General features: G+C 40.8%; 1 protein-coding gene across 1 annotated transcript; it reads left to right on the plus strand.

Annotated features, from left to right (window-relative positions):
- The first annotated feature begins 1,523 nt into the window (after positions 1-1,523).
- On the plus strand, positions 1,524-15,380 carry mtpap (mitochondrial poly(A) polymerase). Its single transcript, XM_075452754.1, has 9 exons — positions 1,524-1,694; positions 4,845-5,011; positions 5,147-5,380; positions 5,481-5,705; positions 6,534-6,745; positions 8,519-8,745; positions 13,442-13,534; positions 13,647-13,720; positions 14,365-15,380. Exons 1-9 carry the CDS (start codon positions 1,544-1,546, stop codon positions 14,701-14,703), a joined length of 1,722 nt encoding a protein of 573 aa, XP_075308869.1. The 5' UTR covers positions 1,524-1,543; the 3' UTR covers positions 14,704-15,380.
- Positions 15,381-26,314: the final 10,934 nt, after the last annotated feature.

Raw genomic sequence — 26,314 nt, forward strand, 5'->3', positions numbered from 1 at the left:
TAAAATTGTCAAAAACCGGTTTAACACAACAATGGACATGTGGAGATTACCTGAATCATACCCATGAAGCAGAACTGAATCAGATTTCGGTCCAAATATGTTCGACTGAACAAACCCCGGTCCTTCAGGTCTGTGAACAAGCAAATGTAGAATTCCATGGATTCTATTCGGAGGAAGCCCCACCAACTCTCTATCCGCTGATTTGCTGTGCTTGCCCCTTCAATGTAGCGGTCAATACCAGAGCCGTCGTGAATATTGCGACAGAGAAAGCGTTGAAAGTCTCTGACTTTACCGTTCTCTGTGCCCCGGTCGCCTCTTACGATCCTTGGACAACCACCTAATCTCTCAACGGAATCCATGTAGTAGCCGCCAATGACTTTTGGATCGCTGCTGGTGGTGTATGCATTCATCCATATGATTTTTCGAGAGAATCCATCAATGCAGCCGTTTATGCAAATACCAAATGGTTTGAGTTTGTCGTAAGAATCCATATGCCAAATGTAGTTGGGGCCTTTAGCAAAATAATTTCGACGACAGAGCCGTCGCCTTCCCCTGAGTTCTACCCCTCTTGGGTCGAGTTCTTTCAGAATTAAGCGCACATCCTCCTTTTTGACGTGAAGCCCATTCTCTTTACATTTATGGTACATCCACCTGTATCCACAGAGTTGCCCAGATGTCTGTAACTGCTCTCCTATGAACTGAATAACACGATCCAGTGGGGTGTATCCCTTGCGCCTAAACAAACCATTGGATTTCAGAATTCTTTTTAAATGTGTTTCAGACAAAATATAGCCATGTCGGCTTGCAAGTAATGCCACGATATCTTTATAGTGTAGTCCTAAACTGAAATAAAGGCGCACTAATTCATGAATTGCCATGTTTTCCTGTGCAGCCTGCGCGCGTGCCATAAAGGTTCTGGTGCGCACGACAAAAGTTTCACGTTCCCACGACAAAAGTTTCACGTTCCCACCAGAAAAGTTTCTGGTGCGCACGAGAAAGTTTCAGGTGCGAACGAGATAATTTTGCGTGCTCACGAGATGGTTTCTGGTGCGCACGAGAAACCCTTGGGTTTTATTTTACTCTCCCATGTCATTTTAAGGGCTCCGTAGACTTTGAACAACCACGAATGAAAAAAAAAAAGGTATCAAGAGTAAAAAATGCAAACTGCTATAAAAAGGTTACAATATGACACATCAATAACAATAAATAATATCAATGTTTATTGAGCATGGTGTCAAAAATCGGTCATCTGCACATACGGTAGGTGAAGTTATGTTTTAATGTCAGATACCAAAGCAACTACAAGTAGTTTTTCCTTTCCTTTGTTTTCTGATGTAAAAAGGTGGAATTTTTATTGTATTTTTTTTCAGTAATTAGATTTTTTTGTTTATGTGGTACACATAATGTAGCAGTACTGTAAATTAGTTTGGAGAGGAAAAAAAGATCATCCAAGCGTGTCGCCACATGTTATGTTGTTTGGTACCTCTGGCTTCCCGTAGACGTATGAACGAGCATGCGCATATCCCCATTGCTTTTTACGGCAATGGCGTCTTTCCATAATGTTTTCAGTTTACGTGTGAGGGGAAACACCAACCTTGTAAAATTCTTACAGAAATTCAACACATTTCCTTACAGAAGCACAGGAACAGACGCGGCTGTCGCCCAGGCAGAGGCAGTTGGAAGAGACACTAGCGGTTAGTTTGAAATGAGTGTTTAAACAAGTTGGCCGACAGGCTATCCCTGATTTCTTCTCTTTTTTTCTGTTTCTGTCACTGCAAACTCCGTTTAGAATATATAGCTCTAAGAATAGCTTAATGGTGCCTTAGGGCACACGTAACCTTCGTCACTGTTTGTCAATCAAGAATACGAGTTTAATAAATTCAAATCTTGAAGTGAACCGGGGCAAGAACATCATGCTAATTGCTCAATGACATCCAGCATATGTTCAAAAAGACGAGGTTGAAATAAATGTAGGTTTTCAACTTGGTGTCAAGTCCTACTTTTTTGGCTAAAAATAGAGTTGTTGCCTCCTCTGTTTGGTCTGAACTGTATTAAGGAGAAATTCTATATATGCATGCATCTTCACAATTCGTATGCATTGGAAATGGTTTACTGCCGAACACAGTGGTTTACTAGTTGTTCAAAGTTTCATGCTATTTTTTTGTATGGATGGGTTGGATTCCTTATTCACCCCCAAGCTATATTGTTGGTGTGTTTATATCAGGCTGATCTTTGTTTACCTTGTCCTCGTATCTATGAATTAAAATCCGTAAAATTGTGTGGGAAATGAATGTCTAAACTCCTAGTACTTAACTCCTGCCTGTAGTTCCCAGAGCCATTACTTAACTGGTATAACGTTTAGTTTGCTGGTAACTTTGCTTGAAATCAATTACAAATGTACTTTAGTAGTAAGTCATTTTGCTAAAGGACTTAAAAATAGTTTAATGTAAATTGGAGTCAAACTGGTTAAATGTACATGTTTTGTTTCATTTGCATAGCTACCATATGACCATACTGATGTTAATGTCTTGTGACAAACAATTTAAGATGCTTCAATTGCGGTTTTCTTGGGTGCCTCAAATTTTGGACCTTTTCATTTTTGTTTGAATTTAAGATTTAACTTTGTGTTTATAATCAAGCATCTACTCCAAACAGCTTACACTTTCTGCTAATTACCCAAATTTACAGAGCTGTCAGAAAATCTAAAAATAAAGTGCTTTGGGTTAATGAACAGATCAAAGTCAAAGGAAGCATTAGCTTTAAACACCAGATTAGTCTTAAAGTATTTTTCCTCCTTTTTAAAATACCTTATCAGCCAAATACTTTATTTAAAGTAAATTGCTACAGTGTCCACATAAAATTAAAAAAATAAATAAATAAACACTGAGAAGAGATTTGAAGTAAAAAAAAAAAAAAGAATCTTATGATATGGTAGCTCTGTTAGTTTGTTAGTCATTAATACATAGCTCTCCGCAAAGATACGAAATAACAAATAGCAAAGAGAAACATTATTTCTTTATATAAATAGATTGCGTGCTGGGTTACATAATATTTAATGAAATCTAAATATGTAGAACTTTGGGCATCTGACATTGATCTACTTGAAATAATTAGTTTTAGAGTCTTTTCATTACGTTACAGAACCTCTACTGTAAAAAATGCCAGGATAATCCAGTCATGAGTTAATTTTTTTTAGGGTTTTTATTGCGGTATGTGGAAAATGCATTAGTTTCAGGTTGCTTTTGAATTTTTCTAGCACAGTCATCATTTCCAGCCTAACCATTTTAAATCTTTGTACACAGTTCAGCAACTTCTCTGTCTTGGTGCTTCACAAATGCATGTCTATATGTTATAGCATTCTTTCTGTCACTGGCAGTCTCAGAAATATGTGGAACTGTGTACAATCTTGATATTGATTGTGATGCTGGTATCTGCATTCTCATTCTTTCGGTCACTACCCAAACTGTTTGACCATAGGTGAGGGTTGGAAGAGAGATACTTAAGTCCCGCTTTGCCATATCTGCTGAGGAAGCTCCAGTACGACTGTCCATTTCTTGCTTCATCCTACCTTTAATTTTTAACAACATCCCGAGATACTTAAATTCCTCCGCTTGAGTTGAGGAACCATCCCCAGTCTGGAGGGAGCAGTCCACCCGTTTTGGTCTCAGATTTTGAGAGGCTGACTTTCACCTTGGCCACTTCACAATCTGCTGCCATCCACTCCTGTGTGTTTGTCATGGCTTGAAGAGACCAACAGAACTACATGATCTGCAACTCTGAGGGTTCCAAACCAGCCAATCTTCTCCTCCTGACTACACGCGACTAAACGCGAACCATAAACAAGCTCCTCTTTGTGCAAAGGATGTGGACACAGCTCTGGTTCTACAGATACCTCATAGTACGCATCAGTGACTCTGGTATACTGCAGGTACACTGCAGCATCCCCTACAGAATCATTCTGAGCCTTCCTTCAAATATCCTGGAGTTTTACCAGGGAGACTGATCTCCCCCCGATAGCTGTAGCACAATTTCCAGTCCACCTTTTAAAAAAAGGGGGCACCCACCCTGGTTAAATATCCATAAATGGAGCAAAATAATTTTGCCAGCATGGAAAGCATCAGTGTATGTCCTGTTGTTCCCAGCTTCTTATGTGCACCAGCTTTTGCTGTTAATTCCAGGTGAAAGCCAGGGGCTGAAACAATGAATCATGCACCAAGGTAATTTGACTTCCAACCATGTTATGTGGCTGTGTTAGTTTGACTTTGAGAAATTCAATGAAGTACAATTTTAGTCAAACACATGTTAATGTGTATCTTCAGAATGCAGGCTTAGCTGGACAAACACAACAATTCCATTATTTTTCTAACATCGTGGTAAAACACTGAACGACACCAGACATGAATCAAAGCTGGCTGTGGAATGGACAACAAAGGCTCAAGGAATTCTTTGGAATGGCAATCCTAAATTCTTGTGGCGAGCCATTAGGTCTTTGCCGAGAGGCAAACAAATGTAACTGAACTCTTCCACTTCAGGAACAGTTGTCTGATATCCCACCAGGCCTCTCTAGAAGCTTGTTAATGGGTATCAACACGCCTGGTATCATATCCAGTAGCATCTTACAATTGACTTCCTATATTGAAAAAATATTAGGTATTCGTCAGACTGTTTGTATACATTTGCTTCCTGTATGCTGTATGCGTGTAACCTGTGGAATTTTGTAGCTGCATCTTTTTCACTGGCTGTACAGTGAAACAGGACGATCTGAATGAGACTTTCCCTGATTAAGTGAAGCTTGAAAATATCTTCTTGGTGTAATTGTTGGATTTCTGTTGCCCCGTCACCAGATGAAAAGGATGGATGCAAGTCTTTGCACACTCTTATGGTGGAAAGACAAGAACAGGCAGAGAAATCTGTTCTCATCAGCTGCCAATCAAAAACCAACGAGAAAAAGTTCCTGAAGTTTTTATCGAGGCATGGGGACATCAAGAAGTACTTCTTTTATGAAACTTATGTAAGTGATAAAGCATCCTTTGATAAGCGGTAATTTTTTTCTTCCATGTTTTAAAGTGCATGTAATAACAAGCTTCACAGTTCTGCTAGGATTTAGTGAAGCTGATGATGAAGTTGTGTGTGTGTTATTCTCCAGGGCATGTATGCTGTCGTGGAGTTTGCCAGCCGAGACAGCGTTGCCTCTTTACTTGACACAGCTGCGGTCCCTAGTGTTAACCATGAATCCATGGTGCCTTTTAAATCAAGATTGCTGTCACTCAGAAACCCCAGTTTGGTGGACTTATCAAATCAACCATCAGGACTTCAATGCCAGCCTCAAACCACCATTCCCATCAATGAACTCATCCAGAGGTTGTCCAAAGAGGAAAGTGTAAGTACTTCAGTCACAAATGTCAGAAATTCTAAATCCTTCGATTTAAATGGGATTGAGAGAATGTGTTTACTTGGCTTGTGTCCTCATTTCCTCCCAGGTTGACAGGCAGATAACCTCACTGACAGAATCCTACCAGCTCACAGAAGAAAACATCAGGCTCCGTTTCGTTGTCTGCTCCCTGCTCAAGGACATTGCTGCTGCCTATTTCCCTGAGTGCACCATTAAACCATTTGGCTCATCGGTGAACGGCTTTGGAAAGCTGGGCTGTGACCTGGACATGTTTCTGGATCTGGACAGCATCAGTGGATGGAATGTAAAAACGGTAGTAATGATGGATTTGTAGTTTCCTTAGTGTCTTTGGACACTTTGACTTTACTGTTTTTAATAAAGTGTTATTTAAGTTCTTGGGGACACAGTTGTTAACCTTGTAGCACCCACAGTTGCAGATATGCAACAAGCTTTTTATTTATTTACATTATTTATTTACATTATATTTTTAGTTATATTTTTATTTACATTACATTATTTGATTTTTTTTAAATTTACATACATTATTTACATTCATGTGTAATATTTTTTTACATTACATTTTATGTGCCGACAGTCACAGCAATCATTTTCTTGGCTCAGTGAGTTACACTCTGCTTTGCGGTGGTCTGTTCTAGTTCGTTCTGGTCTCGTTTGGTGTGGTCTGCTTTGTCCACCTTTCACAGCGGTAACTGGTGAACTTTCACTATACCTTTTTTGCCAAACGATCTGCAGAGAATGACTAGGTTTTGTGAACAAAATTAATCAGGAAAGCCCACAGTTGCAAATATGCAACATTGCCTAAAATGATCAAAAAATAGCCCAATTCCAAAAATTCCAAAAATATTGGTTTATTCCCACCCAAAAAGATGCAAGAAGAGGCAAAATGATTTTTTTCAATGATTATTCATATGCTTGGGTGCTACAAGGTTAAACATCTTACATCTTAGTGGCATTTTTTTCTGCTTTTCTGTAGTTTCAGTCCAAACTGTCTTTAGTTTTCGACCCTCGGCAACATGGTCCATAAATGATAGATGCCAAATTCTTTCCATTTTTTTGCATGAGTTAAAATTCCAGTGCGATTCAGGATTTTTAAACATCTCTGAACTGTGTGTGTGTGCAGCCTAAATCAGGTCTGTTCTTAGAGTACCAGATGAAGCGGGCCAACTCGGAGCGAGCCGTGACCCAAAGCATCCTGTCTGTCATTGGGGAGTGCATGGATCATTTCGGGCCTGGATGTGTCGGCGTGCAGAAGATTCTCAATGCTCGATGCCCTCTGGTCCGTTTTTCTCATCAGCCCTCTGGTTTTCAGTGTGACCTCACAGCTAACAACAGGTACTTTCCCCCATGCAAAAACTTGAATTCACGTAGACGTCTTGAATGGTTCTTTGACCTGGCCCTAGTTTTGCAGTGTTTAGTGATAAATAGCTCAGTTTTTTTTACAGTCAGATGTTATGTCACTTTTGACTTGGTCATAATTCTCTTGCCCCAGAAGCCGCTTGTTCTGAGTACTGTTTTAGCCACACTGTCAGGAAGTGCTGCGACAGTTTAGTTGCAGTGAAACTGAACAGGATGGCGAAAGCTGGGGCCTTTTTTTGCATTTCGCTTCTTTCACTACATCATCACTCCATCATCTGGTGTGTGTGTCACAAACACATACACACCTGTGAACAAATGAGAAACTAATGTGAGATTTCTAAGGAGATGGAGTAGAACCACTTGTTGGAATTGAGAGGGACTTTTCTCACATTGTTTTTTTAAGTCCTTTGAAACACAGCACTTTCCTTTATAAGAGCCATCTGCATGTGTGTGCATGTGATACAGACCAACTGAAAGCTACTGTCCAGTAGCTGTACTTTCACTGTAAACCTATAGTTCAGAGTTATTTTATCCTTTGATTGTTAAGGGTTCTTTATTCTGCCACTTGAAACATTTTGCCATTTAAATCTCAGATCTGTAAGTTCAACATTTAAGATGAACTGTTGGATATTAGAAATTGCATTCATTTGAGAATATTTTCACTAAAAGATAACTCCATATATCATGTAGTGTAAGATATTTGAAATGCAGAAATGATTTATTACTTGCATTACTGTCGAAGCCTGACATGAACATATTGTGTGTAAAATAAGTTGTGCTGCTGCAGGGATTAAGAATTGTTCACCTGTTTAAATTACACACAACAGCTGAATTACAGTAAACTGTTTCAGAAATTTAGCTTCAGTTAAAAGTGTTGCATTACACATTATTTTAAATAATTGGAATGGTTTGCAGCTTCTTGCAACTATGTGGAAGAAATAGTATGTTTCTTACATGTGAACAATCAGGTTTTAAAGGGATAGTTCGCTTCTTTTGACATGAAGCTGTATGACATCCCATATCAGCAACATCATTTATGAACATTGACTAACCCCCTGCTGCGTCCTGTGAGCCGAGTTCCAGCTGAGTTTTGGCATTGACGAAGGTAGTCCGGCTAGTTGGCTGGGGTTTAAAAAAATAAAGCGTTTTGCTTCTCAAAACAATATGCGTTCAAAAGAGTAATACATTTGCATCACAAAATCGTTCTTCAGGAAAACGTCTGACCTCACAATCGCTTGGCGCTATTTTTTCTCTCCCTTCGTATCACTGCCTGCTGTGTAGACCGTGCAGGCCGAGCAATCCCCTGCTTCCGAGCAGCAAACACCATAACAGGCGCGGCTGTCGGCAGGCGGCAGCACGCAGTGATACGAAGGGAGAGAAAATATTGCCAAGCGATGGTGAGGTCTGACCTCATAATGAAATTATAAACCGGTATTCGGTGTGAACCGGTATACCGCCCAGCACTACTGGAACTCGGCTCACAGGACGCAGCAGGGGGTAAGTCAATGTTCATAAATAATATTGCTAGTATGGGATGTCATACAGCTTCATGTCAAAAAAGGTGAACTATCCCTTTAAAACAATTTATGTTCATATTAAACTTCTTGTTATTTTTACTTACATTTCAGCCGAGATGTGACAAATCTACAGTCTGGGACTTGGTTCCAGAAAGTCTGCAGCTGTGTTTAAAATGTGTTGTAAGTAGTACGAGGAATCAGCAGCAATTGTTTTATCATGCGTTCTGCGCAGGGTGGCGATGAAGAGTACAGAGCTGCTCTATATGTATGGAGAGCTGGATCCACGGGTGCGCAGCCTGGTATTCACAGTGCGCTGCTGGGCCCGGGCTCATGGCGTCACCAGCAGCATACCCGGGGCCTGGATCACCAACTTTTCCCTCACTGTCATGGTGTTGTTCTTCATGCAGAAAAGAAGCCCTTCCATAATCCCTACACTGGACCACCTCCAAGACCTTGCAGGTACCAGGCACAACTCATAGATCATGATCTGGTCCTGTCAGTTTGAAGGATTTGAAGAATCCCTTTTCGGGTCATGGTCACTGTTTAGTTATTGATTGGGGGTGGGGTTATTTTGGGGTTGGTTCTTCCTGAACAGCTCCAGTTAGACTTGACATAATGCTCTAAATGTGATAATGACAAAGATACATCACACTGATATGAAAGAGCCAACAAGTTGTTCTGAGGAGGTTGGAAGTATAGTGGAAATGACCTGCCCCTCAGGTAATATCAGTACATGTGTAAAGATGTTACTATCTTCATGATAATTTACTAAAATTCACACAACAGGATTAAAGGCTAATTGAGTAGGAACAAGAGTTTCAAAGCCCTACATGTGTGCATATGTTTGCTAAATTAGATAAAGAAATGTCGCCGATAAGACTTTATACTTTACCTCGAGGATGTCTGGGGTATCTGGATGTTTGATGAAGAGAGTAGCAGATTAATTCAGAGCTGCAGGTAACAAATATTTTGATTTACTATTGATTTCAATGTCCACTGATGAGTTGTCCACCTGAATCTATGGAATGCTAGAAAATAATGAAAACTTGACTGACATTCGAAGTTTATTCTTGAATAAAAGAAAGAAAACCAGGAAATTCAGAATTTTGAATATTTTTTGTTGCTTGTACCAAATGAATCAACTTAAAGAGGAAGTTTGTTTTTTTAAACCTGGACCTTATTTCTGGCTTAAGATACGTTCATCGACTCACCGATAACAGTTTGGTGAAAGTCGGCGTCCTTCGGAAGATATTTAGATTACTTAGATTACTTTCTACAAATGCGTCTACTGGGATGACGTCATCGCCGCGCGCCGCTGCAGCACAGCTCATTCCCTCCGTGCTCTGTGACAGTCGGCTAACTTCACATGGAGTTTGCTGCGACTAGTTTTGTGCAACATGGCAGGATATTTATCAAGATTCTGACGACGTGGATGATGACTTTGAGTACGATGAACGTCCTTACCGGAGTGAATAAGCTGTGCTCCAGCGGCGCGCGGTGATGATGTCATCACAGTAGACGTGTGTGTAGAAAGCCCCCATAAGCCCCCTGATAACAACAACACGGCATCTATGAGCTAACAGTGCAATGGTACGCGTTCATTCATTCATTGGTCTTAAAGTATTGGTGAAATAAAGACAGATAATGCCTTATTTAGAGGCTGTATTGTCTCTGCCCTGTTCTCTCCCGTTATACGGATACACGCTGATCTGGAGTGATCTAAATATCTTCCGAAGGACACCGACTTTCACCAAACTGTTATTGGTGAGTAGATGAACGTATTTTATGCCAGATATAAGGTCCAGGTTTAAAAAAAAAAACGAACTTCCCCACACTAAGTGTAGTTAGTTACTTTCCACCACTGCTTAGTGTTAGTCATAATTAATAACAACAATGTTCCTTGGACTAGCTAACATTAGTAACGTTAAGGTTTATCACATCAAGGATTTTATGCTGAATTTACCTTATCTTTACCTTGGGTGTTTTCTTTTGAGGTGCTGCAGCATTGAAGTCGTGCTCTTATGGTACGCCAGCTCCATCTTGCAATGTACACACACCGCGATGTTGTCCTTAATTTTTCATTTAAAATGTCTCTTCCACTTATTACTTATTATTACCGTTTTCTCTGTTTTCGGTCCCGGCGTCTGCCATTCTGTACACACACGTTACCAAAAGCTCTCTTCCGTCTTCTTCCGCTTGCAGGGAACGCATAGCCTGTAACGTAAAAAGAATCCATGCGAAACCTGAGCTTTAGATTTAATGAAACGAGGCTTCGAAGCAGAGGAAAATTCCTCGATCATTTTTTTGTAATCGAGTTACTCGAGGAAGCGTTGCAGCCCTAGTTGAAAATGACAGCTCTAAATTAGAGGAACGTCATTGTCTCTCCAGCTTTCTTGCAGTCTTGCAACCAGCTGTGAATTATACCAAGGAGCCAGCCTCTTCTGACTGATTACCTTCCTTTTCAGAGGGGCAACATTGTCCAGTGCTGTACGCATTGAAACTATAGTGCTATCAACAAGAGAGTCAAGTGTCGCTGGAGTAAAATTTAGGTAGTCGTCGTCTGTCATATCTGCACATGGCAGTGAAGAAAAGGATGATGGAATTAACTCTTTAAATCTGGTTACAACATTCTCTGATAGACATCTTCTATATGTAAATTTCTTCTCAGAAGCTGTACAGTCAAGTAATGTAAACTCAAAGGTTATAAAAGAAAATGGTCAGATAAGACAGGGCTATGAGGGAACACTGTGAACTGTTCACTCATAAATGATATTGCTAGTATGGGATGTCATACAGCTTCATGTCAAAAGAGGCGAACTATCCCTTTAAATCTAAAGCTCAGGTGTCGCACGGATTCTTTTTACGTTACAGACTATGCGTTCCCTGCAAGCGGAAGAAGACAGAAGCGGGCTTTTGTTAACGTGTGTGTACAGAATGGCAGACCGAAAACAGTAATAATAAGTAATAAGAGGAAGAGACATTTTAAATTCAATTCAATTAATTTTTATTTATATAGCGCCAAATACAACAAATGTCATCTCAAAGGCACTTAGATAATAAAGTCCAATTCAAGCCAATTGGAATTCAATTCATTGTAATCATAATTATTCATAAAATAATCCAATTCGTTCATATAGAGCCAATTCAAAAACAATTTCCTAGCTAAGGAAACCAACAGATTGCACCGAAACTTGTCTTCAGTCCAATCTCCCGTCCTGAGTGTGCCTGAGGCGACTGTGGAAAGGAACGACTCCCTTTTAAATGAAAAATGAATGACAACATCGTGGTGTGTGTACATTATAATACAATTCAGTATAACTTGCAGCACAACCAGCTTTAGGAATGCCTCAATTGGTTAGGGAGGATAGAAGACAGGTCGGACACAAACAAAAGGGCTTTTCACATATCAGTTGTGCTTTAGCAGCGAAAAAAGGACACCCTTGCATGTCAAACGGAGGTGGTTCAGCCCCGCTTTACACATCCAGCGGGGAATGTAAAAACGTTGAGTGACAGCATCATTAGTCAGACTAGTGAGTTCTATCATTATTGCCCATTCACACATGAACTCAGAGGCATATCAGTTGCAGATGAGCTTCACCTCTTCATGCCGCCTCCATACTTCACACATGGCACCACTGTGCATCAAAAAAACATCAGTCCAGACTTGAAGTCATCAGTGAAAAGGCCTAAATTACAACACCAAGCCAAAGATACCTTCTACAGAAAAAGAGAAGGAGAAGCACAAAGTTGGTGACATCAGTAATGACATATGAATATAGGGAAAACGTGGTAGGAGGGTGAAGAGAGACACTTGAATTGTGCACTTTAAGCAGTTCTTTTGTAGCTGAGTATTATCCTATGGAACTGAGGGAATGCAAATGCCATTTGGGGAGGGGGTAAATGGTCAATAGCTGTTTTCACACTGAGATCCGCTACCATCGCGGGTCCAAATTGCCACTTCATACCGCGTCGAGCAATGTGAAAGCTTGGCGTATTAGGCGATGCGTGCCGCCTGAAGCCGAGTTCCGGGGGCGTTGCCTAGTGGCAGAGCGTCACACGAAACACATAAAATGCTGGGCGTGTACAATGACGTAGGCACAACCCATGCGTCGGAGGTAGGGTTAAATAAACCTGTCTGCATCAAATTTTTCAAACCAACGATGGCGGGACACCTTGAGGACTTGTTTTTGTTGCTGGCTGTTTGTTCGGTCACGCAAGTGTATATGCAGTTTGCGTGGCACATGTCGAAATATGGCCTGTCCAATCGCCCTCTGCCACTCCTGCCGTTGTGGTCATTAACCGCATGGAACTTCTTTCTCGTGGCTTTCAGTTTGTTGGTCACCTGCGCCTTGCTGCGTGGCAAACCGCGCTCTGTCATCTTTCTCGCCAGCCCTTCCAGCAGCTACCTGTCCATCCTGTCTTTTAAACTCCTCACGTAACGCCACGCCCACGTCCATCCCGCGTAAATTGCTTTCACATCAAATTCGGCTCGGCAAAAAAACTAGGGTCCGACGCAGGTCGAATGGCGAATCGAGTTGACACCCCAGCCCGGATCGTCAGTGTGAAAGGAACAGCGGACACACTAAATTCACGAATTAAACACGGGTTCTTCCTCAGTGTGAAAGGGCCTAATGTTACTCACCTCTCCGGCCATTTTTCTTAAATGTTGTGGATGATTGATGTAGACTCTGAAGAAGCCTGATGTCATACCTTACGTTCTTATTACCCTGTCTGTGTGCATCATGAATGTGAAACCTTCTCTGCTATTCTAATGAAACCCCCAGCGCACAACTGTGCGTATCGCTTACTGGAGATCCCTCTGAGAAGGTCAATGACCTACTTTGTCCAAGCATGGAGTTGAGTACACAGGTAGCTATTTAAACAGTGGTTTAACAGCCACACAGCAGCCTCAGTGTAGTGAATGAGTTTAGTCACAGGGGCATCAGTGGAGACATAAACCAGCCGAGGAAAGGCATGATCCATGCAGCCGCTATCTTCTTTGTTTACCACTATCATACAAACACATGCATGCTCTGTCCTCCCCCTGCTCCCTCTCCATGAATGCAGTGACAGCCATCCATACCTTTTTTATGGCCATTTATTTCTGTGTAAAGGCAGTCCTTTTTAAATATACTCCCATTCTCGTTACCTCAAGGTCCCACAGACAAGTGCATCATTGAGGGGAACAACTGCACGTTTGTTCGGGATTTCAGCAAGATCCAACTACCGAGCAACAAAGAGACACTAGGTAAGCACAGGAACATAGAATCAGGGCCAAAGGGCCACACATCAGTTTGATGGAAGCCAAGGGTTGCATAGAGGGCCCTTATGCTGACATCATGTCTCTTGCTTTGTTTCAGAACAACTACTGTGTGAGTTCTTTGAGTTCTACGCCACCTTTCCATTCAGCAGGATGTCCATAAATATCAGAAAGGTACATATAATTATCTATAATGTCTCTCGAATGCCCATGTGGTCTCAGCTATCTTTTTGAACATTAAACTAAGTGCAAACTGAAATGGAATCTTTTATTTTAACCTCCTTTTTCATGCATATGTTGGCAGTTTTACATTTTAGTCTTGTTGTTCACTTTTATTCAGGATTGATTAAAAGACGATTTAAATATTCAGGAAACTGTGAAGAGTAAAAGAATAAATAGGTCTCCATGGAATATTTGCTGAACAGCACTGAACAAATAGGAATAAAACCTGACTGAACACTTGTCACTGCGCATTCTGTTGTGTAGGACAGAGAATGCTCAAAGCCAGTTATACAAAGTTTAAACAAATGCATATTTGTTCTGTCTAGACTCACAGTTATCCTTTTATATAGTTTTATCTAGTTATCCAGTGTGCCTTCGATCAACATTTGAAATACTACTATTTAGGACTAATTATTTCCATCTACTGCACTTGTACACAATTGTTACAACCCACACCCTCTTCCATAGTTTTAAGCAAACAAAGTACAATGGAAGGTTTTTCACTTATCTCTCACCCACATTGTTTTCACTTGCATATGTTGCTACTCACAAACATGTATTCAGTTGCCATCCCTGTACCCCATCCTCCTCTCCAGGGCAAAGAACAGAACAAGCCAGAGGTAGCTCCGCTGCACATCCAGAACCCATTTGAAACCTCTCTAAATATTAGCAAGAACGTTAATACCACCCAACTCGATCACTTCGTTGCTTTGTGTCAGGAGAGCTCCTGGCTGCTCAACCAAAGTGAAACTGTCACACGCAGAGGTGGTGGCGGGGACAACACTTCCACACCTTGGGGACTCGCCACGCTACTCCTGCCATCACAAGTAGCAGGGATCAAACGTCACAAGAAAAGAAAACGGGAACCGGCGAGTGAGAGGATCAAAAGTTTGCTAGAATCTTTGAAGAATAAGAATCAAGGGATGAAGAGCTAAGGACGGATGAAAATCTCAGTGACTGTCATATTCTTTCTTGTATAATAACCTGTGCATTTGGGGCAGTTCTTTGGTGTCTAATGCCTCACTCAAATGAGTAGAGGCAGCATCTCCAGAACTTGGACTGTGGTTCTTAACATGGACACCTAGTGGTGTTATGGAGTTCTATATGTTTGGGAACGTAATATAGGAGTGTTAAGACTGTACATTACTGTAGACTTCCCTACTCTGTTGTGATTAAAGATAATATTGGGCAATGGGTAGTATTGCAGCTTCCTTTGTAAAGACTTTATTACTTTATTATTTAAGTGTATACGTGCATGTGTGTCTATCAAAATATAGATACATATAGATGGATATATTTCCCAGCTGGGGCCTTTCTGTGTGGAGTTTGCACGTTCTCCATTCGTGAGTTCTTTCCGGGTACTCCGACTTCCTCCCACCGCCCAAAAACATACATGTCAAGTTAATTGGTGACTAAATTGACCCTAGGAATGAGTCTGAGGATGAGGTGTGTGGATTGTCTCATTTGTATCTATGTGGCCCTGTGATGGACTGGCAACCTGTCATGGGTGTACCCCGCCTTCGCCCCCTCAATGGCTGGGATAGGCTCCAACCCCCCTGCAACCCTGAGTTGGATTAAGCGGGTATAGAAAATGGATGGATGGAATAAAACAACTTTATTTTACTTGTTGGACATTCTGACCTTGAAAAATGTATCTCAAAATTATTCAGTAAAGTTGTTGTGATTTTTTTGCTTTTTTTTCCTGATTAGTTCAAAAGAAAAAGTAAGGATTTACTTAATTATGACAAAAAAGAAAAAATCGTGAACCCAAAAAGTCAGATAGTACTTTGTGGTACCCCCTCAAGCTTTTATGAAAGCTTAAATTCTTTGAGGCATGGATCTCCATAATGAAAAACAACTTTCTTGTAGAGACTTTTAATGGACCATTCTTTTCAATTCCAAACTTTCATTTTCAATCAGACTGAGATTTAAACTGTTTTTTTGGGGGGGGGGGGTTTTGTGAGCATTTTTTGTCTTACACCAGAAAAGTTTGAATGCCATTTCCTTGGATCAGAAAAATCTTCTGGATTGATGGAATGAGAAAGGTGAGACAGCACTGGTTGAAATCTGAAGTCTGGGGTTCAGATGGGACCGATCAGAGAAGAAATATAAGAAGGGGGTTTTGTGGTCTGGCATCGTGTGGTTTTTGACAGTATCAGAATAGCAGGAAGTAATGTGGGTTTTCTGAAGATGAAGATATGGATATTAAGTGCTCAAGAGTGGTGATAATAGGAAAAGGGGGAAGGAAGGAAATAAATTGTAATGCAGTGATGCTATCGGGTAAGCGAAGATGAGAAGGAGAGGTGATGTACACAAGAAAATAATGTTGGAAGAGTTCAAGATGATGTTTAAATTTGAAGCTGGACTTGAAATGGTGACACCCCTGATGCTGTTACAAATGGTTTGAGGAAATGGAAGAAGTTTTGAGTTAAAAACACACAGGGTATGGGGTATGATTTTAAAAAAGGTGGGAAGAAGTATGGCTATCCAATAATTAAAGATCATGGAAATATGTTGGCAGATAATGAACATATAGCAGAATTATTAGCCAAGATCTTTGTGAAATTTCATTGTTAAGAAAATTTGAGCACTGCAGACAAAATAGGAAGGGAAGTAACAAGAGGTAAATTCAGAGGTATCACATGTTGAGGAATATGAGAGATTAAATCATTTGTTCTAAATGATGGAACTGAACAGTGCCTTGTAGAAATGTGGTAAGACAACTCCAAGGAAAAATTAAATACCCTTCTGTATGTTAAAGAAGCTTAGTAAAGTCAGGAAAGTATATAAGAAGATAGTATAATCTATATATTCGTCACCTTGTTGTGGTGGAGGGGTTTGGGTATCCCCACAATCCTGAGAGTTGTTGAAGGTGTTACCCCCTTCTACGGTCTCCCATGGCAAATTGGTCTCATGGGAGGCGTCACATTAAGAGCAATTCTGAGACCTCAATGAAGCGGCACCAGTTGAAGAAACCTCCTTGGAAAAGGGAAAGTGGGGCATCCCTTGGGCACCAGGCCAGGGAGGGGAGCTCAAAGTTGAGTGACCGTTGGGTGAGCCTTGGCTCCTGGTGCTTGACCGGGCTCGGCCCGAAGAAGACACAGGATGCCACTTTCACATGGACTCACCACATGTGTGAAGGAAATTTGAGGTCAGGTGCTATTTGAGCTGGGTGGTGGTCGAAGGGGGGGCCTAAAGCCTGCTGGTGGAAAAAGAGCCTAAGCTGGTGTGTGAGGTAGAGCAGGGGAAACTTATATTCGCTGGGCTCACCTCCATTCACAGCAGTGGGGGGTATTCACAAGGCCCCAGCTGAATGGCTCAGAGTTGAAGGGCCGCCCCCGCGAGTGGGTTGTATTGTTGCAGCTAAAAGTTGCAGGAGGGAAGGTTCTGACTGTGGTTTGTGCATGTGCACCAACAGCAGTTCAGATTTGCCTGCCTTCTTGGAGTCTGGGTGGTGTCCTGGAGTGAGTGCCACCTGGGGATTCTATTATTGTCCTGGGGGACTTCACATTGATATCAATGTATTAATGGAGAGACCTGCTGGGGTGTGATTGTGAGGAATGGCCTGATCTGAATCTGAGAGGTAGTTATGGATTGTCCATTACAAACACCAGCATAAGGTGGTCCATAAGTGTACTTGGTACCAGGCCAAATTAGGCCAAAAGTCGATGTTCAGCTTTGTAGTTATATCATCAGATCTATAGCCATATGTCTTGGACACTCAGTTGAAGAGAGGGGTAAAGCTGCCAACTGAGTTGGGTCCACTGGCAGGGAAGACAGCCGGATAGACCGTAAGCCTAAACGAGTAGTGTGGCTTAACTGAGAATGTCTGGCAAAGACCCCTGTCCCTGATATCTTGAACTCACGCCTCCGGGAGAGTTTTTCTCACCTACCTACCTAGGTTGGGAATATAGAATCCGAATGGACCGTCTTCAGGACCTCCATTGCGGATGCAGCTTCCAGGAGCTGTGGCAGGGTCATCAGTGCCTGTCATGGTGTTAATCGGAGGACCTGCTACACCTGTAGTGAGGGAAACCGTCAAGCTGAAAAAGATGGCCTTTCAGGCATGGTTGTCCCAGGGGTCATCTGAAGCAGCTAACAGGTACTGAGTGGCTAAAAGGGCTACAGTGTTGGGGGTTGCGGAAGCTAAAACTAGCGTGGGAAGAATTCGGCGAGATGGCCCACATCTGTTTTCTGCTTGTTTTGGTGGGAGGGTTGGCTTTTAACTTTCTCCCCAACTCCTCCTGCCATTTCTTTGTGCTTTGCCAAAAGGGGCATGGCGTGAGTGCTCTATAATTGTTTAGAACCTGGCTCACTGTCTCAGTCTGTCACTCTTTCCTCTCGCCTTCTCTTTATGTGAATCTTTGAGACTCAAAAGTTTGAGACTGCTGGATCTGCTCTGATCAAAGAACATTTTGGAAAAGTGGTGATTAGAGAGGCACGGGGGGGGGGGATAAAACCAGGGGAATATGATAAAATGTGACTGTTTAAAATGTGTTGCACTGTTATTAATTTCTGTAGACCTCTTTGTGATGGCACTCTCTCCCATTTATTGACCAGTTTATGGGATAATTACAGAGGTAGACAGAAAAACTATGGCCACACACTGAAAAGTTAAAATGGGCTGTGTTGGGTAGGCTTCCAACAGTGACCTCCCACTGGGGTGTTAGCAGACTGCACAGCTTGGGTTCTGATTTGGGTGCAGATATTTGTGCACTTTTAAGTCCCTCTCAGAAAATGCTGGTAACATTCAAGGAAAGCCTTTTGCATCATGAGTACATGGTGTTGATGCATTTGTGCATATTTTGGAGGTCTTATCAGTTGGAACGTTTTCAGAAGCATTTTTATTAAGCAATATCAGCAATACTTTGTGTATGATCTTGTGAGAGTGAGCAGATTGCACTTTCCATGTGCTGAGGCCCCTGAGGTTATATCTGTGTGTGTCTGCCTGAAGAGTTTTGTGGCATTTCTGCAGAGGTGGGTGTTGGACTAAAAGCGTGCCTGAGAGCTGTATTCAGATGTTCCCACATAAAAAACAGCAGCCCGTATCTTCATATCTGTTTAGCCCTTCTATAATGGAAAAAGTGTCCTAAAGTATTGGAAAGCAACTCATTAATACACATTATTGTCATCACAGTGTATAGGAATGCCAAGGACTTACTGTACCCACCAAGAGATAGCTTTTTCAATCGTGGGACACAGGGTTGCCTAATTGGGGACTACTGGCAATGTTGTGCCTCAGAGCATCAGTGACCTTGCTGGTTAGAACATTCTTTCTCTCACTGTAGGGCAAAGCAGCTGTAAACCTTTCAGAAATATCTGGGTCAGCAACTCTGTGCTGTTACAAGAGATAAAATGTCAAATTGGTACACCCATTTACACATGACTGCTGTATACCTGCCATTTCTTCATGGGTGGGTATTTATGGAGACTGCTATTCTTAAAAAAAAAAAAAAATATATATATATATATATATATATATATATATATATATATATTTTGTAATGGTAGTGGTTTGTTTGTAATCCCTCAGTGCATAAACATTTCATTACTTTTTTGACATACATTTTTCAGAAAGTGTAAAATAATGTTCAGTTTTTTTTTACTTAAGCTGAAAATAACTTTTTTTTTTTTTCATTTTGGCCAATTGTGGTTTTTACAATGAAGAAACAAAGAAAAAAAAGGGGGGGGGGGGAATAATATCCATAGAGGGGAGTGGAATACACAAGTTTTACACAAGTTTTACACAAGGTGGCGAATATTAATCTGTGACATTTGGTAAGTGGTCATTTATTTGACTGGATGGAGTGTGTTTTTGATCAGTATTAAACATGGCCAACAATATCCCAGTGCTTAAGGGTAAACTTTGCTAGATGGGTGGATGCAGACGGGGTCCACTTCCTTTCATCTGCGAAAGTTGGAGCCATGTGGCCAACACATCGGTCACTGGAGACAAACAGTAGGATTTCTTAATTTTTCTTAATTTAGCGCACAAACTCCTCCACAAAACTGGACACAGGGAGCTCCAGAATACCTTTTCCTTTTTATACTATCAAAGCACCTCCTGAGACTACAACATTTTGGCAAATATACTATTCATTCTCTTGAGTTTCTCAACCTTTGAAATTGGGACCTCATACAGTCATCAGCAGACTTATTCAATGGCCATAATAATTACATAAGAATGTCCAAGAAAGAGGGGTCAGATCATTTTGTTGGTGACTGTAGATGGTCAGATGCCACTAAAGCCGGGTAGAAGATCAAGTCAAGACACAAGCGCTCCAACCAGCCAGGAAGCAAAAACTTGTTAATACTCTTGATGGCATCGATGGTGTCCTGAATAAGTTGATCCCCTTGATTCTTGTCACTGAGGGTGGTATCAACATACATAACTCTTGTCTGGCCTCTGCCATCATTGGGTTCCTCATCAATGTAAAAATGCTGCTCAGACAGCTTCCTCTTGATTACTGAAATGCCTCTGGACATGCTTGGCTTTGTTTTCTGCTGGGTTCACTCTGTTATCCTGCAGTTTTTAGCAGTCTAATATTTACCATGTGGTCAGAGTATGTCTGTACGCTCTGATTGGAGAGAGGCGAAGATTAGATTTAAATTGCGTTCCCGCTACCATCCACCAGGAGGCTTGAATGATTATCTTTAAGGTGATGTTGATGGCTAACATGGAGATGGTGTAACCTGCCTTGAAATTTATTTCAAGACACTGGAAGCAACTGTGCTGACCAACTGTCTGACATTTTCTGTTTTATTTTCTGGCACTTACACCACCTCTATATGGTCCCTTGACAATGGGAAGACTCCATTATTATTCCTGTGGCCAAAGTTAAAGCTTCCAAGCAGCTTAATAACTATGGGCCTGTAGCACATACTTCCATTGTTGTGAAGTTGTTTGAAAGGATAATCAAGAACGCACTGAAACAGTTCCTATCTTAATAGAAAGGTTAAGGAGCACACATAACATTGATGCAGGAATTTTATGTTGGCTGATTGATTTTTTTTTTTTTTTTTAACTGACAGATCTCAACGTGTAAAGGTCAATGATGTTTTAGCAGATGCTCTTATCATATTATCACTACAGGGCTGCTTCTTCTCTCCAGTTTTGTTTTCTTTCGTACACCAAGTTGTGTGAAAGCCAATATCCTGAGCATCATATTTTAAAGTTCGCTGATGATTCTGTCATTTTGTCACGTCTAAATTCAGATAATAAAGACCACACATCTGTCACATTTTTTTTAACTGGTGGAATTTTTCCTATTTAAACATCAATGTAAGCAAAACTAAGGAGATGATTATTGATTTTAGAAAAAAAAAACAGAACACCCTCTCTCCCGTTCTCCTAAATGGCAAAGCTGTTGAAGTTGCATATCAGTACAAATATGTTTGAAGGGTAATCAACAACAAGCTGACATTCTGGCATCTGGTGGACAGTGTGTGCATGAAAGCTCATCAATGGATCCACTTTTATCATAAATTCAGATATCTTAATGTGGACACCACATAGATTTGTGACCAAAAGACCAAACTCTTTTATACCAGCTGTCTCTGGCTTTTAAAACAATCTCACACAGTTTTAACTTTCTTTCTATTAATTTTTCTTTTATGGTTTCTATGTTTTTAGGTGTTTTTATTTTGTATTATCCAAGTGTGTGAGCCTTCATGTAATTAGATTTGAATACATGGCTGTTTATTAATGAGTGTGTTTTTTTTCCCTGCTGGCAGTAGAACAAACTGCCACCCTGGGGATATTGTGGAGAAAAGATCACAGTAGTCGGACTTATCTTGGCAGCCTCTTAGGGGGATTTATTATCAGGAACAGCATAGAATCATATTACATGGCAGAATACGAGGAATTCCCAAAGATAGTAGAGTGTGGTTTTCTCTTATACTTTCTGATAATGTTCTGTTTTGGCCACATACGTATGTCGCCAAAACCCAATCTCTATCTGATGCCACTGTCTATTTTCCACAGACATCTTCTGTTGTTGACCTTACCAAAAAACACCCTGACCCTAAACAATATGTAGCGTTAGTAGCGAGTAGTGGTAAGGCACTGTTCCCTCCCACATATCTCCCCTGAAATCACTAATCAGTGATTTAAAAAGCTTACTAAAAAATTAAAGCTAACTAAATTTAGGAGCTAATTTAAAAAAATTATAATTTGTGGGTAAAACCATGGCTCATTGTTGTATCATCCACCCCCTTGATGTGACTTAGTCTCATCCGTATGTTAATTGTGCCGAACTCTTCCACTGCAGTTCCTCCTCCTGTGTTGCTCTCCGCTGCAGGACAGAAATGTGGTTATATTTGATTTTGGGAGCAGCACAGCATCAAGAAAGCAGCCATTTCTTCTCAATGAGTAACTGATTAACCTGTTTAGGATAAATATTGTCTGCCCTCTTAATTCAGCTCAGAAAAGTTATAAATATTCAACATCATCTGCTTGATTCTCACTGGTTTCTTCCTACTAAATTCTCCTTAATTCTTACCAGTGGCTGTGTTTGGTGATGCTGAGCCGTCAGACAGTTCAGGATCAGCATTAAGTTTGTCGGCTTCATTTGAAACATAAACATTTAATGTGGTACCAGCATTGTGAAATTAGAGTTGCTTATAACATCACTCAATGCAACAACAGCTTTCCCATACAGATTAGAAATAAAAAGGTTTCATTTCTTTATTTTAATTCATTAATTTGTTAATTTATTTTGAGGCTAGCCTTGTGCTGCTAATCTTTTCCTTAGCAGTGGCACAGCATTGTGTTGCTTTGGTTGACTATCGATTACTGTTACCTGGCATGCATGCTTTGACCTAAAGGCCCAGATCTTCTCAGCTGTGACACTCTCACTTTTCTTCTCATCATTGTTTTGTAATCATTTTCTTTGCTTTGAGCAGTTTTGGAATGTTAGCCAAATTGTGCAGGACCCTCTGTCTTTTTCCTTTGACGTCAGAATCAGAATCAGAATGCCTTTATTGTCATTACACATGGTACAACGAAATTTAAAGCCACCAAAAACAGTGCAAAGAGAGTGCGAATATAAAAAACATAATTATTTATTTAAAATATAATTATTTAAATATATATTATTTATTTATTATTTATTATCTAACATGAATTAGGCTTTTAACTCTGTCTTTCAAAGCACTATGCTTTACCTTACTTAGAGTAGCTCTGCCTTCAGTATATTTGATTCTGTGGGAAATGAACATCCGCTTACCTCTGTATAAATGCAAACAAACACAGAGACCTCTGCCAGAGAAACACTGAATAAGAGGGACTTTAATGAACCAGAAAAATATGCAGAAAAACTCAAAACATAGATAAGACACACTGTAAAACTTTAATGTATGGTGGCACCTTGGGATAGCTTAATGCAAAGTCACTATGACCTAATCAGAGGAGCCTCAGCTCTCATTCACGCTTTCCTTTCCCAGGTGCCTTCAATAGGATCAATGCACGACAACATTTCGCTAATCTGGTCAAAGCAACAAGCACCACAACTCTTAGTTACTCAACTTTAGTCACAATCAGTGTGAATTTTGTTCCTGTTTTTTAATCAAATGTTGTGGATTTATAGAAAAAACGCTTTGAATGGTCATTTTCCTCAGTGTGGGGCCTGTTAAATGAATAAAAGATCACATCATTCACAGCGGTCTGAGCCCCATCATCCCCCGTCTCACCCAAGTAGACCCCAACAGGGGAAGAGCACTGCCAGCCACCAGGGCCCACACCAACCCGCCCACACTATGGCGTGCCCAAGGCAACCCACACTTTGTAATTTTAAGAAATTCCCACCAGGTGCTGATATTAATGCTTTTAAAACATTTGTGATGTTTTATATTTGAACTAAGGTCCAAGAGTTCCAGGTTGTCACACATTGGTTGTTCTATATTTATCCATGGTTCATCTAGTGGGCTCGGTTTAAACCATTTTGATATATATTGTAACCTATTAGCTAAGAAATAGTGCTGAAAATTAGGTAAATCTAATCCACCACTGTCGTTAGTCTTCTGTAGAGTTTTTAAACTGATACGTGGTGGTTTGTTTTTCCACAGAAATATGCATGAATCTAGTGACTTAAACCAAGTAGTGGATGGTTTTATAGGGATCATTGAAAACATGTAGTTAACTTTTGGTAGTTCCATCATTTTAATGGTTGCTACTCTCCCCATAAGTGATATGGGTAATGACTTCCAATGAGTGAGATCATCCTCTACTGTCTTTAAGAGTTGAACATAATTTAGCTTTGTTAGCTCTGAGAGCTCTGAGAGCCTGGAGGAAATGTTTATGCCTAAATATCTAATATTTCCTGACTGTGAAGTGGTAGCAGGTATATTCTGAAAGCTAGAGTTAATGGGAAGAACTGTGGTCTCAGACCAGTTGATATTTATGCTTGTGATCGTGTGAGTGAGAGATGTCTCTGAGTTCTGAAGGAAAAGTAATACACCATCAACATAAAGGCTTATCTTATGCTCAACATTTTTGGGTTGGATGCCTTTAATATTTATATCTTGTCTGATAGCAGCTGCTAAACGTTCAATTAAAAATAGAAAAAAAGTGAGGGTGAAAGTGGGCAACCCTGTCTTCTGCCCCGCTGCAGACTGAAGCTTGGAGAAGTTTGATCATTTGTCCTGACACATGCATTTGGAGAACTATACAATATTCTTTTCTGGTTAAAATGAGAATTACAAGACAAATAAGAATTTCCAGTTAACTCAATCAAATGCTTTTTCTTTATCTAGAGAGCTGATTGCTGTTTCCGAGCTGATGAGCGTAGAATATTCTGAAATTAATTAGCCTGCGTTTAACCGTTTATAAAACCTGTCTGGTCAGGAAGTATTATAAGGGGAGTTATTTTTTCTAGTCTTTTGGCAAAGGCTTCATGAATTATTTTGAGGTGTACATTCATTAGTGATATTGGACGGTAGCTGGATGGAAGTATGGGATATTTTCCTGGTTTCTATAGATAGATAGATAGATAGATAGATGACTTATTCATCCCTGAAGGGAAATTAGGTCGCCATAGCAGTCTGGTATATTTGAATACAATAAAATACAATAGAATAAAATACAGAGGTAGAAAAAAATAAAAACACAGAATGGGACAAATAATAGAATGTGCAAAAAGATAAGAATGTTGTATAAATATGATATATTATATCAATATGGTTTATATTCACATCCCATATCACATATGATATGAAGTAAATGTTCCAGTATTTGGGGTGGAGTTGAGGGTAGGTTTAGTCCAGTTCTGTAATAGTGGCTCTAACAGAGGTACATGAGTTGTAAAGTCGGATTGCGGTTGGGAGGAACGATTTCCTGTACCGTTCCTCAGAGCAGCGGGGTTGAATGAGTCTGCTGCTGAAGGTGCTCTTTAGTTTGCCCAGTGTTTTGTAGAAGGGTCAAGAGGGATTGTCCATTATGCCAGCAGTTTTGCCAGCATCCTGTCCTCCACCACCTCCTCCTGGGTGACAAGCTTGGAGCCAACAACAGACTCTGCTTTCCTGATCAGTTTGTTCAGTCAGTAGTAGGATAATGTTGGCAGAGTTCATGTTTGGGGATAAGCTGCAATTCTTCTTAACTTGTGATACCATTTTGTAAAATGTAGATGCCAAAACAGTCCAACATTCTTTGGAGAACTGCTGGAAAACCATCTGGTCCTGGGGCTTTATTACTAGACATACTGTATGTTGAAGGGCTTTATGGAGTTCATGTATTGAGAGAGGTGAATCCAAAGCCATGGCCTGTTCAAGCTGGAATATTGGAGTTACCAAGAAACTTATGATCCCCAATCACTGCTGCACCCACCTGTGGGCAGATCTTAGCTACCGGGGGCATTGGGGCGTGTGCTGGCCTGCTTTATTTGACTGTCTGGGGTGCCTTGCCATCTCGAGTATCGGGTGGGGCCTCTGGCGGGGCCTGGGTGGCTGGGGCCTGTTGCCCCTGCTTCTAAGGATACCAGGTAAAATGCTAAGATTGGGAACATTACGGAGCAGCATGGTGGTTTGGAGGTTATTTGTCATCAGAAAAGAAAAGTGTTTGGAGATTTAATCTTTGTGATTCATTATTTACTGTGATGCTGCTTGGCTGATCTTGAGTTGCAGACCTTGCTCTCAGACCGAGCTTCAAACTTTCTGTTGATCTTTTCTTTTTTGTTTTGAATTTTCATATGGGTCTGTTAATATTGACCTCTGGATGCTTATCACTGGGACTAATCTTTTTTTGTCTTAAGCGCGGTGTAGGCACTGCTCGACGACAATCCTGTGGCGACCGGAGTCATTGAGTTGTTACATAAGCCTTTGCAAGAGCATTCAAGTAGATGGGAGCTGTTCCATTAAGGACTCTGTAGGCTAACATCAGTGACTTGAATTTGATGCAGGCGGCTAAGGGTAGCCAGTGGAACTCAACGAACAGAGGGGTGACGTGTGCTCTTTTCAGCTGATCGAAGACCAGATGCGCCGTCGTGTTCTGGACCATCTGCAGCGGTTTCGCAGCACAGGCTGGGAGACCAGTTAGGAGGGCGTTGCAGTAGT

This window comes from Odontesthes bonariensis, chromosome 20 (assembly GCF_027942865.1).
Source record: "Odontesthes bonariensis isolate fOdoBon6 chromosome 20, fOdoBon6.hap1, whole genome shotgun sequence".
Classification (NCBI taxonomy): Eukaryota; Metazoa; Chordata; class Actinopteri; order Atheriniformes; family Atherinopsidae; genus Odontesthes; species Odontesthes bonariensis.